Source organism: Aphelocoma coerulescens, chromosome 1 (assembly GCF_041296385.1).
Source record: "Aphelocoma coerulescens isolate FSJ_1873_10779 chromosome 1, UR_Acoe_1.0, whole genome shotgun sequence".
NCBI lineage: Eukaryota > Metazoa > Chordata > Aves > Passeriformes > Corvidae > Aphelocoma > Aphelocoma coerulescens.
Genome location: NC_091013.1, coordinates 98,396,902 through 98,414,885, shown reverse-complemented (window position 1 = coordinate 98,414,885; position 17,984 = coordinate 98,396,902). Strand labels below are relative to the sequence as shown.

General features: G+C 43.7%; 1 protein-coding gene across 14 annotated transcripts in view; it reads left to right on the top strand.

Annotated features, from left to right (window-relative positions):
- The first annotated feature begins 16,484 nt into the window (after positions 1-16,484).
- LSAMP (limbic system associated membrane protein) overlaps positions 16,485-17,984 on the top strand; it is a 731,774-nt gene continuing 730,274 nt past the window's right edge. For 12 of the 14 annotated variants that reach the window (XR_011151899.1, XM_069020423.1, XM_069020428.1 and 9 more), the window contains exons 1-2: positions 16,485-16,723; positions 17,313-17,482. Coding sequence is in view for 13 of the 14 variants with exons in the window: in XM_069020423.1 (XP_068876524.1) it covers positions 16,542-16,723; positions 17,313-17,482 (352 nt within the window). In the remaining variant the exon portion in view is untranslated. The remainder of the gene's footprint in view (positions 16,724-17,312; positions 17,483-17,984) is intronic. The other 2 variants (XM_069020436.1, XM_069020452.1) reach the window with 2 other exon arrangements.

The window sequence follows — 17,984 nt, the reverse complement described above, 5'->3', positions numbered from 1 at the left end:
GCCCTCAAGACCACTTTGATGAGCATTGTTTTTCCACTGCTTGAGGTAGTGTAAATGCTGACATTCGTGAAATATGCAGAGTGCCTGGCCAGGTTGCTGGAATCTCCTGCTGCAAGCCTTTCCTACTCTATGTTGAAATATATGGATGTCTTTCACTTATAAAGATAGATGTGTTATCTAGATTGCAGGTTTCCCATGTGTCATGCCAGATGTCACGCTCAGTCCTGAAATATGGTGGAGAAGGAGGGGGGGTAGAAGTGAGCTCTGATTTAGGCAGAACCACTTTAGATAATTTTTCCTTCAAAGGTGAAATGGAAAGCCATTGTGTAGCAGTAAAGCTTGCCAGTTTGAATCCTGCCCAGCTCAGCAAATTTGGAAGCTGCTCCCATGCAGCAACCTATGGGATACAAAATGAGTTGATCATTTTCATCCAGTTCTGGTGGGCAGGAATTCACATCAGAAAACCCATCATTTCAAAGAGACCCCCTTTTGTTGTCAGACTCTGCAGAAGTGCCATGGGCTGAGCAGGACAATGAGAGTAATTTAACCTGTGGCCTCTAGGCCACAGTACCTCCAGGATGGGATCCAGGAGAGCCAGACACACTGATCATGAGGTTAAATATTCATAAGGATTGTAAAAACTTTGGGAACATCTTCCGCCAGCAGTATCTGTGGGATAGGTATGCTTTTCAGAATATATGGAAGCTGTGAAAAATTTCAAGAGTTCATTGGCTCTAATACTGAGATTTCAGAAGAATTGAGATCTGTTCCTCTTTTTTCTTTTCCTCCTAAATAACTTGGCATTTTCCAGAGACAGATGAAGAGCCCTTCCATAAGCAGTAATATAAGATTTCTTATTCTCTACTCCTCCTTACTTAATAGCCTGGATGCCTAAGGGATTCATACACTTCAAATTTGTGTGCGTGTGAGTGCACACATATGCGCATGCATGTTTCTGGTCTCAGCCATGGTAGCCATATCAATCTTCCCTTTGTACTAATCCAGCTCCCTCTTGGCCAGTTTGACTAACAAAAATTTACCAACCAAGCAGCAGAGCGGAGTGAACACATTAAGAAAAACAGCATTGAATGCAGCCTTGCGAAGAGCCATTGGCATCAGTCATCCCACAACAATCTGTACCACACGCCTCCTCTCTGTAAGGCCAGAGACAGCCTTTCCCAGCCTGCAGCCCTTTCACAACATTAAATGTAGTGTCTTTCTTCCTTGTCCATTGCAGCAGATAGGAGTTCTGTTCAAGACTTCTCTTTAGAAAACTTCCCTCCTTTGAAAATTTGTGTTTGCAAAAAATTTATTCTAAGCTTAAAAAATTGCTTCTATATCCAGACTGTTTGCTGTTCCTTCCAGAAAAGGATATCCCCAGGTATTGCTGCCAGATGAGTGAATTATCCTGTCCAGTTTAAGGTGGAGTTATCAACACATCCGCTGGGAGCATACATAACTACCCAACAGACTGAGATCTTTTCTGTTCTTTGAGCTGAATATAATTTCAGCCTGTCACTCCTTATCATATCCCCTTTAATCATGCAAAATATTTCCTCCCCTTCTCTCTCTCATCCTGCTCACAGACTTATCATTTTCCCCTTTAGCCTTCATTTAGTTGCAATATTCACATTGTATTGTACATTCTCTATACAATTAAGTAGGGAAATTGTCACCACGGGTTGTCTGGGAGGCCAGAAGTAAGAATAGGTTCAAAAAAGGATTAGGGAGTGCATGGAATAGTCCATCAAGGGCTATTAAACTCAAATACATAGGTAAACATTGGCTCGGGAAAGTCCCTAGGGTTTACATTGCTGCATGCTGGGAGAATATACTGGGGAGAAACACTGCTCTATTTTTATCAGGTTTTTTATAGCCCTTTCATAGGGCATTTGCTTGTGGCCAGTGTCAGACACGGCCCATGAACTAGCAGGACCTTTTGACCTGACAGCACTGGTTTTGTGTTAATAAGTTTGGGATGGGATGCTTTATCAAATTATACATAAAACACCTTGTTCTGTTGTTATGATTATTACACAATATAACTTTAAGATCTGCACCCTGAGATTTATAGCATTGTAGAGTCTTCCTGGACTTCTCCACAGATCCTCTTGATTTTTCAGACTGCAATTATTCTTTCTTCTTGCTGGTTTGGCATAAGTGCTTAAAACAATTACTCTTCAAGGGAATTAATCTTTTTGTGCTAAGGGCTGTACAAATCCAGAACTGAAGCAATCTGGATGCATTAGATGTATGTTTTCCTGGTTGCATCTCAGTTTGTTATCCAAGTTAGAAGTCTCTGGGGAACAGGGAGAAGGAATGATTGTGAAGGGGGTTTTTATGCTTTTAAAATGCACTGCGTATCAGTCCTCTTTCTTCTCATGCTCTTGACTTGTTTTATAAGGAATTTGTTAGACAGTATCCTGAAAATGCACATTTCTGCTTCATTTTTTATCACTAGAAATATTAAGATTCTAAAGTGATCTGTTTTGGAATGTGAGCCAAATTTTGGTGAGGGAAAAGCAGACTCAATCTTCCCCCTCCATCATGTCCTCTTTCCCTTCCTTCTTCCCTCCCTCTCCCCAGTAAAAAAATAACCCAGGAGTATTTAACAAAGTGTGAGGAACCAGACTTCCTCCATTTGGGGATCTCTCAATTTGATATTGAAACTTCTCCTGACTGAACCAGCATTTGACCATGGACTTCCCAAACCGGAAGAAGCTATTGCTCCAGTTTCAGCCTATTGCCCACCTCCCTGCACTCTCTCTTTCCCACTTGCCTCTCTGTGAATACAAGCTTTGTGGCTTAATGCTCTGTTTCACCTTGAGTATCATACAGTTGCCAACTTGTGGAGAAGGGATCAAAAATCCGTGGAGTCAATCAGCGAGGAATTATGCTGGTGTGATGGGGAGTTGGTAGGAAGTTGTGATACTGGTTTTCTGCCAACTTGTTTGCACTCAAATAAAAGGAAGGTGTAACTTAGGTACCTCCATAACCTACTATTTTGGCCTGAGATAAAGGATCAAGTGCATAGGCAATTGCATACAAGTGAGGTGGATGTGTTTGCTCTCCTGTCCAAATGATACTAAAACTAAAAGCAGTTTTAGTATGGTGAGGCCACTGACTGACTGAGTTGGCCCATAGCCGTAATTTGCCCTTCTGCCCTTCTCTTTCTTTCTCTCTGCTGTTTTGAAACAGTGAGCACAGGCTGTCAGTATTTACCCAGACACAGAGCTGAGAGAAAAGCTTCATACCCTATTAGAGTTTTGAGTTTGCCTTTATGTGTCATAAAAAAAAAAAGAAAATATAGAAAATCACGAACACAGCTTACTTTGTTTTGGAAAGTTTTTGCTTTTCAGTTCACGTTTAATGAAGTAATTACAGTAAAATACTCTCAAAATTCAAGACCTAATTAAAGCAAAGAATAAAACCTCAATTGATCCATTATTTAGATTGGTGAGAAGTGAGCATAAAGAAGCAATGAAAAAGTTAGTGCATTATGAGAGAATAGAAGCATGCTTCCTTTTGGAGAATACTGATGGAAGGAAGACCTTGGGACAGTAACAGCCAGCAAGGGATGTGCTTAAATTATTTACAGACAGTTCCTCTTAAAACAGAGAAGAATGAGGCAAAAGCAAATGTATCAAAAGGATACTTTTCCCTGACAAACACAGGTGTTGCTGAATGTGTCTGATTCAGAAGCTGTCTAGTCTAATATTCTCCTTTTGGCAGACCAGCCCCCAAACTACAGAGTAAGAAATGAGCTCTTAACTCCCCAGTTAAGTTTTTCTGTCCCTGAGTGGGCATAGTTTGGCTGACAGTCAGCATCGCTGGCTGTGTCTGCCTCTGATGAGTGCAGAGTACAATGGCACTTTTGGGTCTTGCTTTGCAGATTGCAGGGAGGTGTGAACAAGAGGGATTTATGGTGGCAGGAGCTTGGCTGTGCCCGAGAGCACTCAGCTCTTTGGATGGAGCACGCTGTCACAGTCGTTGCCATCCGTCACCTTCTCTCCAGCAGGAGCTGGCCAGAAGCAGCTGAGCCACAGGGCAGATCTGACCCACCCAGACCATCCTACTTTGATGGCTCCAAACAGGGTCTTTCATTTTCAATATTCTCTGTAAAACTGCTGGTGAAGCTTTAACAAAATTGCTTTACCTGCCTTTCTTTAGTAGTTCCTGTAAAAACCAGAATGACAAAAAATTTCACTTTACCTGAAGGTGGTTTTAAGCTATAAAAATAGGCATGTTGTTTGGTTTTGTGAAGATCAGCTAAATTATAATAAAGATTTTTGTTATTCTGGATTTCCGGGGTGCCAACACTGACTGATTCAAAACTCATTCCATATTATCTTACTTACTAAGGCATCTCTATTTTTCCTGGAAGTGCTAATGTTAAAGTCTGTGGTAACTACCCTCCCAGGTCCCATATCCCTCCACCTGCCTTATTATTCCTATTGCATTTACACCCGAATGATACTATAAGGGCGGTAGCTGTGAGAACTCAACACCTCTGAAATTCATCTCTCTGCATTATGTGCTTAATTTCAGATGAACCCTTTCCAAATGACTGCCCTTTTTGTTTAGACTTAGCTTGGAGAACAGTGATTGTAAGCCATTTCAAGGAACAGCCCCATATGACCAAATGGAATTCAGGTCATTTCTACTTGAATTTCTCTTTTGGGGGGAGTAAAGTACAACTGCAAGAAAGTTACAGTCGGATGTGTATGTGTCATGTTGGAGCTTAATCAGTGAGTAAATCTCTGCCTCCCTTCCTCTGCAGACTTTTGCCAAGGGACAAAGCAATTACAGCTCTGTGTGTAGATGGAGTCCCAAACAGCTTGAGATGGTTTCTGCCATACATCAATACATAAAATAGATTGCCAGTTCCCTCTATGAAAGGCACAGTACTCAGGTTGTGTTTCCCCACCACCACCTGGGGAGGCAGAGTGGCCCTGAGTTGCTCTCTGTAGCAGGTTATAGCAGAAATGCTACCATTTAATCCTGGTAATGCTGAACTACTAGTAATTGCTTGGAGCAAGGGTAGAGAAATTCTGCTTCCTCCAGCCAGCTGTAGATGCTTCAGGTCAAGCAGTAGTTTCTCACACTTCTGCTTAGCAAATACGCCTTTAGAAATGTGCATAAAAGGCAAAATAAACACCGGCCCTAAATCTGCTTTGTGAAAATGGACTGTTACGGTCTCAGCTGGGTTTGACTCTGAATGCATACAGAATAAAGCAGAGGAATAAATGCTGACTACATGGCCGCTTTTGTGTCTATTTTGACAGCTCTCAAAGTAGTATCCCCAAATTCCTCCAAAATCAAAATGTTCCATTTTCCCATTTTCAAAAAAAAAAAAAAAAAAAAAATTAATTCTTGGGTTCGTGTCAATTGGAAGCAACTTCTCTTTAAAATAAAACCCCTAATCATTTTTAATTAAATGACTGAAATAGAAAAAATTATTTGGTTTCGTTTGAAACAAAACTTTTGCTGATGTTCCAAAATCACCAGCAAACCGAAACATCAGCCTTGAGTGTGCAGTTTAACTGTATCAGTGGAGCTAAGGACAAATGACATTCAACACCATGCCAGCAGCAGTGGTTAAACTCCATAATTGTTTCTTTTATTGTTCCCTTTTGCACAGATTTTAAATCCCTTGTTCCGCAATTAACTTTTCTTTTCTGCTAAAGGCTCTTGTCTCTCTTGACAGGCTCTCTGATTACAAAATGTCTGCTGCAAACTCAGGAATGGCAGCAGATCCGAGGATAGGAAATCTGTTTCCTCCGGTCATTACCTGAGTAGATTGGAGTGTCTGTGAGCTGTAATGGGCAGGGGAAGAGGGTGTGTGGCCAGAGATCCTGCAAACATCGAGATTCCCAATGACAGTCCTCTACCTCGGCTTTTTTCACCCATTCAAACTCCTTCCTTTCTTCCTCTGAAATGCATTTTCTGGAGGAGGATGAGGCAGGTTCCGTTGGCAGAGGGAGCAGTGTTTTCTCTGGGAAGTCTGATCTGCTCTTTCCTGTAGCTGGTGGCAATTTTCCTTCTCCTCCTGTCTCAGAGATAAGCCCCTTGCTTTGCTTGTCATTGTCAGTCAGGAAATCAGCTACCATTTCAGGGCACCTCTCAGAGCTTCCAAATGCCTTTGACGCATTTTGCCTAAACAGGAGACTGCTGAGAATAGCTACTAAATCTTTAAATCTGGTTTCACACTCAGTCGTCTTTGTGACTTTAAGTTTGTTGGTAGCATAGCTGGTGTTCCAGGTCACTGAGAGCCTGGGATTATTACCCAAAGACCTGGTATTAATATGAGAGACTGGCAGTTTTATTGAGTCACTCCACCCTGGCTGGGGTTCTAAAGTAACTCGTTCTCTGCAGACCTGTCCCTGAGTGTTCTGTGTCTGTTGTAAGGGGTGGATGGGGAGGGGGAGCCTGTCTTTCCCTAGGTCCTTCCAAAGGATCAGGGAGAAAGGTAAAGTCAGAATGTTACTGTACCACTATTTCTTTCTTGGTACGAAACCAGAAAAACTTCCTCCTCAGGATGGGGCAAAGGTCCTTGTTCCACTGAGTGATACAAACTCACTGCCATGTTGCTAGTGTCTAAAAACTCTTGATTCTCAGTTCTACACACTTTCCTTCCTCCTTGCAGCTTAATGAAACCATTCATTCAACTGGCTTTTATGCCTCCTCCCCTTCATCTCCATCTGTCCACTCCAGGTGGCAGCTCATCTGGATGAGAGTGTACCTTCAGTATCATGACTCGTGCATCAGTGATAGTTCCTATGTACAGCTTCTGTTGGATGTGTTGCAGATTAATTATTCTGAATTCTGGAAAACACACAGTTAAAATGGGCAGGAAGAAAAGTGTTTGGATTTAACCATCTACTTAACAACTCTAACAGTATGTGATGCTCTAAAGAGAACTTCTTTTCTGCATGTTTGGGCACAGATTCATTTCATGAAAGTATCTCCCTAAAAAATTTACAAGCTGAAAATTATGGTTGTGTATTAATGTGACAGAAAATCTGCCCAGCTGCAGCCACCTTCTGCAACTTCTCAGTTGTCATGGGCTCTGAAATCAGGTCAGTAAACAGAATTTGGCATAAAACATAAGGTCTCAAATTGTCTGGGGGTAACCAGCCATTTCCATGGTGGGAACAGCAGATGAAATGTTTCCAGAGCCAGCAAATACTTGTGACACTTATTTTCTGTGGAACAATATTCTTTCTCCACATCCTAAGACTTCTTGGTTCTCTCTGTCTGGCTCATCCTCTGTTAGTTAAACATGTCTGTCCTTCAGTAGTTTCCAGACTCCTTTCCCATCATTTGCATCTGTTCCCTACAGCTGTGACACCAAAGCAGTCCTCTGGAATGCTGTCTCATTCTCCAAGCATCCTGTCAGAGTTCCCACTGAACATGATTATAAAGCCCAATTTTAAACCAGTATTGATTCTGCTGTTGAATGAAAGGCTAGGCTGCATGTCATTTTTTGGTCTTGCCCTGACAAAGAGAGTCTAGGAGTATCAGGCTTCCCTTCTTCCTCTAAATGCAGTCCCTAGATGCTGTGTGGAGGAGAGAAGTATTTCCCATTCCCTTCTCTTTTGCGTATTTCCATAGCTGTGATTGTTGGTGTTGCTCATAGCCACAGTCTGATTTATTCTCTCAAAAGCTCAAACTTTGGTCCAGCTCTTGAAGCCACTATTGCCCTGCAGAACTCATACTCTTGCTGGCTTGACCTTCTTGCACTTTGGCAGGGCAGAAGATTCAAAGCTAAACGACTGCCAAATTTCACCAGAAGTTACAGTCATTCCAGAGCTTTTTGATTTTCAGGTATTGCTACGCCTGGCTTGGTCACTGTCAGATTACAGTGGTCTTGGCTTTTATATTTTTTTCAGTGGGAAGAAGAAGCTAAAGACCTGCCAGCAGATCTTCCTCTAGATACTGTGTCCTAACCCACCATCTCTGTTGGCATCTTTGCTTAAGCAAGTTGGCTTTGTTTTACTCTCCTTCTTGAGCATCTTCCCTTTTCACCCCCTTGCACCTCTCTAACCCCTCGCAACATCTCTTTTAATCTCTCCTGGTCTGTCTGAAATCTGGGTTCCTACAGTGCTATGCTCTGTCCTTCGCTTGTGGTCACACCTTGTTGTCCACACATTTGCCATCTCTGCAGATCTGAAAGCCTCTCCTAGGTGTGAGAAAACAGTGTGCATGGCTGCATTTCCCCAGCACGTGTCCCACTGCTCTCTCTGGAACACAGCGCTGAGCGCTCAGTCCCTGGAAAAGCCAAGGCATTCCACACCACCTGCTTGTGCAGGTTTGTCTGCAGTGTCTGCTGTCTCTAACTGCTGGCTGAGTGTGTGGGGAGGGGGCTGGCAAGAAAGGATGATATTCATTGCAATATTAAATAAATCAGGTGGAATTAGCTCTGAGCAGAAAGCAGCAGCTGGCTTTCGCAGTGTTGTGACAGGCATTGCCAATTATGCAATGCAAATAGAAACTGTCTGACTTTTGTGGCTCCTAGGCCATGACAGGCCTGGAAAGACTGGCAACTTCTTATGATCTTTCCCCAGTAAATCTGTCCTCTGCCCCAGCCTCTGAGAACCTCCACTGAAGAGCACCCATTCCTCAAGTCTGGCCTCCCTCAAAGCTGTGACAAGAGCGACCTCCAGAACCTCCAGACTCCTCTGTGCACCCTTATGGCCCAACAAGGAAGCACGTGGTTAGCTTTATTCTCATTGATGCTGTGGGCTATTGATTTTAACTGGTAGCTGTTGCTGTGGTAGTTTTTTAATGCTTTGAGCAGCAAAATGAGGCCATGATACCAACACCATGGCGCTTGCCCTAATTACTCTGCAAGGTTAATTTGCTGAGGCTGTGAGGGTATGTGTGCCTGACAGATTGATTCCTTTGTATTATATTAGCTAAGGGAGGACACCGAGTTTCATATGTATATGGGGGAGGGTGAACAATTAGACGAAGGCGATCTGCTCTGGTAGCATAGGCAGGTCAAGGTTATGCTGAAATGAAATTACAGCTGAAATACAAAGAGTAAAACCATTCCTAAAAGACACCAAGATGGATCAGGATGAAAGCTCTTGAGGAGGAGATGGATCCTTTGAATTCAGATGATAATGGACTTGTAGAGGTGCTCAATCTTGACACGAGACTGTGGGGAGGATGATGTTATATATTTCAATGTGTATGAACAGAGGAAATTTTATTTAAATCATGTTTGACAGAGTCTGGCTGTAACTATAAGTTAAGAAGATTACTGTCCAGGGTCAAGAGCTACAGTATGGAGCTCTGTGCCATGGACACAGGTCTCTGCAGACAGCAAAATGATAGATAATGATTTATGTTTAAATCACAGAAGATCAGACTTCTCAAGAGAACTTCCTTTCCTTATTCCAAAAATCATCATACTTCCAAATAGAGGAAGCTCCTGTTACAAGAATACTGTCTTGCTAAGAATACTGTCTTCCTTTAAGAAAGTGAGATGGCCCTGTTTGCTGTAGAAGAGGCTAATCACCAGGCAGAGGTGTTATGGAGCATATCTCAGCAGAGCATATCTGAGCAGAGCAAGAAAGAAGGTAGTGAAATAAGTGTGAAAAGGCAAGGTGGTGGTTCCAAATGCACTCATCAAACTAGAGCAGAAGATGAGGATAACTGGAAAAGACCATGACATTGTGGTAAATACCTCCTAGAAGTAACCAGGTGACAATATTCACCTCCTAGTAATGTCCCCAGGTCTTGTCAAAAGAGCAATTACCTGCTCATCCATAAACTGTCAGTCCAGGAAACTGCACTCCAGTGACAATGGGGAGCAATGCCCTAGGTCTGAGTGTACCTCAAGGTACATAGGTTTTGTTCTGGCCAGAATGTAGATCAGTAGAGACATAACTAGCTCTGGATTTGTATTTTCAACCTTCCATGGAAAGCTTATCTTAGAGCAAAAGATTGCTGATGAGTTAGCAGGGGGAGCTCTTCTTTTGCCTTTACCATTGCCTCTTCCCCTGCACAACCTTAGTGAATCCTCCCTTGCTATGGTTTCAGACATAAATCTGAAATTCTGCCTGCTTAAAGGTGCCATAGTACTTGTAAGAGTAAAGGGAGTAAGGCAAAGTTCCATTCTTGGGTAATTACATTCTGCCTCCGTAACTTCTCCATCAGCTGTAGTATAGAAGAGATTTTTTTTTTTTTCTGCAGCTAGGAGGAGACAGAAAAAGAGGTCTACTGGTAAGAGATTTATCTTGGATTTGGTTCCATCTGGTATGTTATGTGATGTCAAATTTCAGAACAAACTCAGGACTGCATGAAACCAACTGGTAAGGCTGCAGCCCCAGAGAACTGCCCTAGCTGCAGCAATGATGTTGCACCCAGACCACGTCAATCGCAGGGTGGAAAGAAAAGGAAAAGTGTCTTCTTCCTTGCATTAATCTAGAGGCAGTTTGTGGAATGGATCTGAGTGAGGTGAGTGGGAGGATGAAAACTTCCCTGACACATTTTGTGATTTAAAAATAATAATAAAAAGAAACCCCTTGTGTTCTGAAAACTCTGTTAAAAAAAATGTACTTACTGCAGAAGAACAGCATGAAAGCAGAGAGTAAGGGCTTCAGCAAGGGGAATCTGAAAAAAAAATTGTATATGGGGCCAACTTTAGGGAGTGGAGCTGGGAGCTGAAGGAAACAAATGGCTTTGCAGTATCTGAAGTAAACAAAGCCAGCTCAATATATATTTATTTGGAGCAGCCAGTTACCTTATGCTGAGTGTTGGGGAGGATGGGAAGGAAACAGGGTCCTCTTGCAGACCAAGTGGCAGAAAGAAGCAGCTTTTGGCTGTCACACAGAGGCTCGTGTGCAGTTTGAAAGAGGCAGACTCCTCAGGAGGTGTTTTCTGAGAAGCTTACAAAAATCCCCCCCAGCTGCAGAGGAAATGACCTGAGCTTCAAGAACCAGGGGTTTACAAAGGTGTGCAACCCAGCGCCCTCCCCTTTGCTCAGCTTGGGGCAGGGAATATCATTTGGAGAACCTAAAAACAAAGGGGCATTTTAAAACCGAGGTGGTGTTTGTTGCACAGGAAAAGAAAGAAAGGGAGATTGCTGCCTTGTGCTCTCAGTAACAGTGGCAAATTTTAAAGATAAACATTGGAAAAGGGAAACAGAAAAACTAACACCTGAGAGCGCTAGTGCAGGGAAATCAGAGTGGGAAGAGAAAAAAATCTGAAATGCTGAAGATGAAATGTGCTTTATGTTTGTGGGAAGATGGGAACTGTGACAGAATCAGACCTGGAGTTTATGTTTTATTATATATTTTCCTCTTGACCCCTGGAGAATACACAAATAAAATCAATTAATGGGCCTTGAAGAAGAATTACTTTAAACTGTTCAATTAAACACTGCAATGCAGAGAACAGAAAGGAGAGGGGGAAAAAAAACAATAAATACATCTGAAAAAATGGACTTGTCTGAGGCGCCTGGGCCCCGACATGCACCATTACTGACGGATCGAATCACACTTCCATTAACACCATAATCTTATAGACTCCACAGGCCGTAAAAAAGGGATTTACTTTAATCAGGTTTGGTTAGGGCTGAATTTGAAAAGCGCTACAAGTGAAATAAAACACGACCTCGTCCCCCCTTTGATTTTCTTTCTTCTCACTCTGGCTCTCTAATTTACAATTTGCCAGCCACCAGTGGTTCATTTCTAATGGCCGCGATCCACTGGTGTATGTCGCACTCTCTCCCTTTTTGTGGCGGAAATGATTAGGGAGAACATAGACCTTTCATTTCCATCCCCACCTCCTGCTTCCCTGGACAGGCACCCAGGATGCAGCATTTCCTTCCACACAGGCTTCAGTCCTCCACATTTGTGTGTTCCACACCCTTTCCCTGGCTGTTCTGGGGCTGATATTTGGTCACTCAGTCTGTGGCTGTGAAGAGATTGTGAAGCAGGGAGAGGCATGGGCTGGAAATGAGAAGTTTGCCTATTGGCTTATAAGCATGAGTATTGACCCCTGAGGAGAGCAGGAAGCCACAGGGTGTCAGAGTAGTGGTTTCTACTTCTCTCTACACCTCCTTTTTCTTTGTCTCTTCTCTATGCTTCAGCCTGTTAAGTTTATCATGTGGGGCCAACTAAGCATTGTGATTTCTGTTCCTTTTTTAATTCGTCCCCAAAAAGGGCAAATCCAACACTATGCAAAGGCTGAGCTATCAAGTGTGTTTGCTTTTGCTGCCCTGACTCTCTCACTATCACTAGTGATAGAAAATACCATGTTTTTACTGCATTTTATTGGGTGTTATGGTTAAATGTCAGCTGGCAACTCAGCACCATGCAGCCACTTGCTCACCAGGACTTTGGTTGCCAGGGTCCAAGTTGGTTAAGTCCACTGTTAGTCAGCCTGTTTTCTTCTACTAGATTCTGCTGTGCTTTTCTAGAAGTCACATCTCTGACCCAAGGTAATGTTGGCACTCAGGTGGTAGCAATGAGGAACTTAAGATCACAAGGAAACCTTGGGCTTGCACCTGTAGGAAAAGAAAAAAAAATGAAGCAAAGAACAGTCAGCTGGAACAGCTGCTGCTACCCATGCCAGTGTGCACTGACCTGTGACATGTGCTATGGTGCAAGGGCCACCTTGGTGGGAAATGGATTGGGTAAGTTCTGGCTGCAACAGAAAAAATTAACTCACTGCACCTGTGGAGGACTCTGCTGGATCAGCTGTGGCATAAGAGTTGCTTTATGATAGTTGGGTGCTGACAGGTGCATTTTGATTCCCAGCCTCTGGAAAACCATCAGGTTGTTTCATAGAGTTGCAGGTTCCTGAAACTTGCCCTCAGTTAGCTTACATTCCCTCTTTCTTCTCTGACACACACCCACTTATGCGACTGAAGATGTAAAATCCTTGTACTTAGCTGGAAAACACGACCTGTTTCCCCCACACAGCTCTACAAAGGTATACAACCAGACTGGACTTACTCCTCAAGGTTCTAATGATAAAGATTTAAGGCCAAATAAAAGCAGTAGGCAGGAGAACAGTTTAAGCATTGCATAGGGGATCTGGTTGCACAGCCACTCTTAATTTTCTGAGCACTGGAAAATGGAGGAAACACTATTCCTTATTCCAGCTGGGAAAACCTGGTACTGGAGAGCTGTAATGGAGGGACAAAATACTGCCCTTCTAGGTCAGTAGTGCTTGATGGCTCCTAAGGCAAGAGGGTAGGAATATGCTCTGTAAGAAAGGAAACCCATCAGAATGCTTCATAAAATAAGGTTCAAGGTACAAAATTTACGTAGTCCTCCTAAAAGCAGGGAAAGCATTTTGAATTTGTTCAAGTTGCTCAGTACAACCAGACATGAAGAATGAGAGATGAAAGAGGGAAATACTGAGGAAAATGAAAAAGCGAAGGGAAATGCAGGGGAGGGGGGAGTAATATAGAGTAAAAGGAATACTGGCAAAGAGTAATTTTAATTTAAAAGGAGATGCCACACGGCAAAGAGACTATTACATGGACATTATGGGTGTTCATGTGTGTGCTTGTAAGGTTGAGAGAGAAAAAAAAATGTGGAGGAAACTAAAGGGAGGAAAGCAAAAAAAAGAAGTCTGAACGAGAGTTTGGTCATGGGAAGGCAAGGCTAATGTTAGCAATTGATAATAAAGGCAGGAAAAGGGGGGGGGGAAAGGCATGCAATTCACTTTAAAAACTCTCCAAGTTTAAAAGCTCCCCAGAGGCTTTGTAATAGAAAAGGGCTTTTAAGTGCTATTTTTTCCCCCTGTTTTTCCTTTGGGGCTGTCTCAGAGGGATGATTTATTGTCTAATGTATTTAAAGTGACAAGGCCAATTTTTGCGCGCGTGCTGCAGCGGTGCCAGCAGCTCTTGTCGCGGTGCCGCAGGAGGCACCCGCTGCTGATGGCTCTGTGACACGGGGACACACCTCTGCGCTCCGGCAGCGCTGCGAGCCAAGGCAGGACACGGCCCGGGAGCGGCATCCAGGACGCTCCTGGCTGAGGTAGCCGAAAGGGGAGACGTGGGTGTGACGATACAGAGAAGAGAGGATGGCGAGAAGCTAAGCCTGATTCCTGCGCCCAAGAAAAGTGCGGTTTGGGTGACCTTTGAAGACACAGATCGTTCTCCATTCCCTTTCCATGCTGCCTTCTGCTACAGCAGCTGGCCCATAGCTCTGCCACAGCCTTGGCTTCTGCTGAGCTGTCTGCAGGCCAGTTGGGGCTGTTTCTAATCACTGGTGACTCATGAGATTTTGCCGCCTTCTCTGGGTCCTTCTGTGGAGACTTGCCACTGAGGCATGACTGCAGCCCTGTTCTCTTCATGCCACTATAGCTGCTGCAAGCAGTAAGCCTCACCTTTGCAAGGAGAGTTTAAAAAAAACCTCAGGGCTAAGTTTGTTCGGTTTTTTGTTTGTGGTTGTTTTTTTATTAATATTGAGCCTGTGTTTACTTTTGCTCTATTACACTTATTTTTATACCCCTTAATACAATTCCTCTACTTTCTTTGTATTTACACACTTGTAGATGGTTAATCTTAGCCCTTGCCAAGCAATACATATTTAATTATTTTAATCTCTTCTCATATGTCAGTGCTTTCAGACCCTTAATCGCTTTTTTTCCTGCCGCTCTTCTCTGAATTCCCTGTGCTCATCAACATCTTCTGTAAATGTGTGTTGCCCAGAATTGAGGGCAGCATTCCAGGTGCTGTCCTGCCAGATCTGTACAGAGGGCCAGTACCTCCTCACTTTCTGACATGATTTCTCTGCAGATGAAGCACAGCATTATGTTAAATTTTTGCTGCTGTTGCTGCTATATGGCATTGCAGATCTGTATCTTAATTTGCTGTACACTATATCCCACAGCCCTTATTTGATCATTACCAATTTTCAAATATACCTCTCTTTTAACATCCTGGTTTCCTTTTATTTTCCCTCATATGTACGAAGCTGGATTATTACAAGCTGATTCTCATTTTCTCTGCTGGTCCCTACTCATAACATTTTGGCTTATGTTATATTTGTCTTTCTACAGCAGTGGGTAATGGAAGAAGCTATTCATTTTTCTGTAGCCTTTTATTCAGTTTTTGATCCTCTGCTCCCCACAATTCCTTGCGCTCGTTTGCCCACTCCTTCCCTGGAACTGTGCCCCTTGCTCACAAATGGTCAACAGCCAGGCAGCTGTGTCTTGTCTCTGTTAGGAGCCAGGGAGATTCTCCTTGACCTGAAGAGCAGCAGCAGCTCCCTGTGCTCAGCTCGGCTGTGCAAACGCCAAGTGCACCAGCCAGCTTTGCATGTCCTAACTACTGTGTGATGCTTCCTCTTATAATCAGTCCAAGCATCACTGCTTCTCCCAATTGCCCCCTGCACTTAATTGACCAATAGAGCTAGACATATGGAGGATTGAATCACAAACCCAAATCAGCAGTTGTCAGAGGAGATTAATTCAAACAGAAAGCTACAAAACACATGGGTTTTTTTTTCTTTTTTTTTTTTATTTTCCCCTCAAGCTCCAATAGAAGAAATTATTATTAATATCCCCAGCTGTATACTCAGGCAGATGGCAGTGACTCCAATGTACTCTCTCTACCCAGCTTTCCATGTGATTTTTGTAGCATTTAAGTGACACTGGGAAATTACTGAGGGATCGAGGGAAGAAGCTCCATTCACACTGCCTAATTCAAAGCACCTAAGTTAGATTAGCCTGTGCCAAAAGGACAGGCTGTCTTAATTCACTGTACAGTCAATGCAGAGAGGCAGGTGCTCTCTGGAGGTACTTCTCACTGCTGACTCTGAACAGGTGAACATCCTAAGTCAGATGCACACATCTTCCCTCTTTCAGCCACATTGACCTTTATTGTGCTCAGGAGTCCTCAGCTCTGAAACACACCCAACCAAGGGTGCTGTGGCTGTGTCCTGCTCTGGCTGCTAGTCACAGCCATGCTGAGATCAAGGCTCCCTTATGTTATCCACTGCGTGCTGCTGCACCAAGTGGTGATTTTTCCCAACCCTTTGTTCTAAACAGACAGCAGCAAGGCAGCACAGCCTAGAGGGGGATTGCCCCACAGGTACAGAAGGTGGGCAGTTAGGGAGACTGAAGATCTGCCTGGTGGAGCAAGGCAACCTACTTCATATAGTGCTCAAAAGGGACTTTGAAGAGAACCCTCATCTTTTTTGTGTCAGTCATAAAAGCAGAGCAGAGCAAAGCAACTCTCTCCACGTTTGCCCCTTGACAGCCTTCAGCTGTGGAGGGGAGATCACAGCTGAAGGCCTGATTGCCCCCACTAGGGCTGGAGGAGGAGTCCTCAGGTGGGTCAGGTTAGCCTGTGCCAAAAAGATGGGCTGTCTTAATTCACTGTACAGCCAATGCAGAGAGGCAGGGCCTCGGTGTTGATGCCTCTGATGAGATCCCCCTGTGCTGAGGAGGTGGTGGCAGGTGGAGGCACTCAGGGAAAACAAAGGAATGGAAGGAAAAGGTGTGTTCCCAGTATAGCTATATAAAGCCACGGCCTGTTTTTCTTTCTCTTTTTTGGTTCTGCCTGCTGTATGCCTGTGCTGTATCCTCTCAGGCCTGCATTCAACCACCAAGCCTTAGCTGACAGTTGGGTCCTTCCTCAACAGTTGTTGCAGGAAGTTAAGAGGCTGTGCAAGGATTTTCTACCAGGTGAAGAAAACACTGGGACAAAAGTCATTGTAGGAGCCCATGAGGGGAACAGAGCAGATTTCAGGTGAGCAGCAGAGTACTCTTGCAGGTTTGAAGCTAACTTGAAAGTCGGAGCACAAAGATTAGGGTTAAGCCATCAGTTTTCAACCTGTCAGAACAAGGAGAAGCTCCCTTGGCACTACTTGGGGCCTTGGGTCTGGCCTGTGAGAGCCAAGCAGAGAATCCACAGAATGGAGGAGCCTTGCCTGTGATGTACCCCTGTGAGGGGGCATATGTGCCATGGTGTCTGTGAGGTTACAGCTTGGAGGAAACAGTGTGGATGGGTCTCTTGCTCTGCTGGCTTCTTGATTAACTGCAATCAGTAAGGGGGAAGAGGACTTTGCACTGAAACCCTCTGCTCGATACCTAGCAGCAGATTGTGCTTTTTTTTCTTCTCCCTCTCAAAAAATTAAAAAGTGTGAGGATGCATGAAGATTGGAATAGAAATCATTGACAATCTTATCATACCTCTGTATAAATCAATAATATGCACTTGAGTGGAATAATACTGATTGCTGCATCCTATGAAAGCTATAGTAGGTTGAGGTGGGATTTGAAACTTTTGAGACCAGCCTTTTTTAAAAGATGCCCAGATAAGCTATGGTCTGCTTCAGTGAGCACTACATGAAATCCCAGCACCTGTGTTATGCAGGGGGTCAGGCAAGACCATTCAGCACTGGGCTGAGTGTGTCAAAGTCTCCAACTGCAGCCCTGGAGTTGAAGGAAAGCCCTCCAACAGGACAATTCCAGCCTGGTGCTGCTGTATTGGAAGCACACACAAAAGGTAAGAGAACTGGTGACTGGTATAGAACAGTGCTGGATGAATAGTTATCTGTACAGGGGGGATAGTGATTATGTTAGTTTGGCTTAATGAAAAAAGCATCGGAAAGTGAAACCTGAATATGCATGTTTTTGTTGGTAGAGTAAGAGCCTTGGGGTGGAGTTTTCTTGCTCAGAAATGTTATTTTTGCTTGGGTGCCATGCTGGGGATGGAAAATGTGAGGATCAGGGTGGTAGCTTACATTGTACTCTGGTGGTAACTAACCTTCCCTTGTAGAAGGTATGAGCTAAAGTTTTTCCAGATGACTTCTTTGAGCTCCCTAAAGAAAAATGGCCTTAGCACAGGTGAAAGAAGTGTAATCTGGCCTCTGCCTGTTAAAATCAGTCCTCTGCTGCCCCTGCCACTCCCTTCAGAAGCATCTGGCATTCCTAAGGACACTTGAATGGGATTCTTCCAGTAATTCTGAGGGTCAGAAAAGCCTTATCTTTTGCAGGATTTGCTGTCT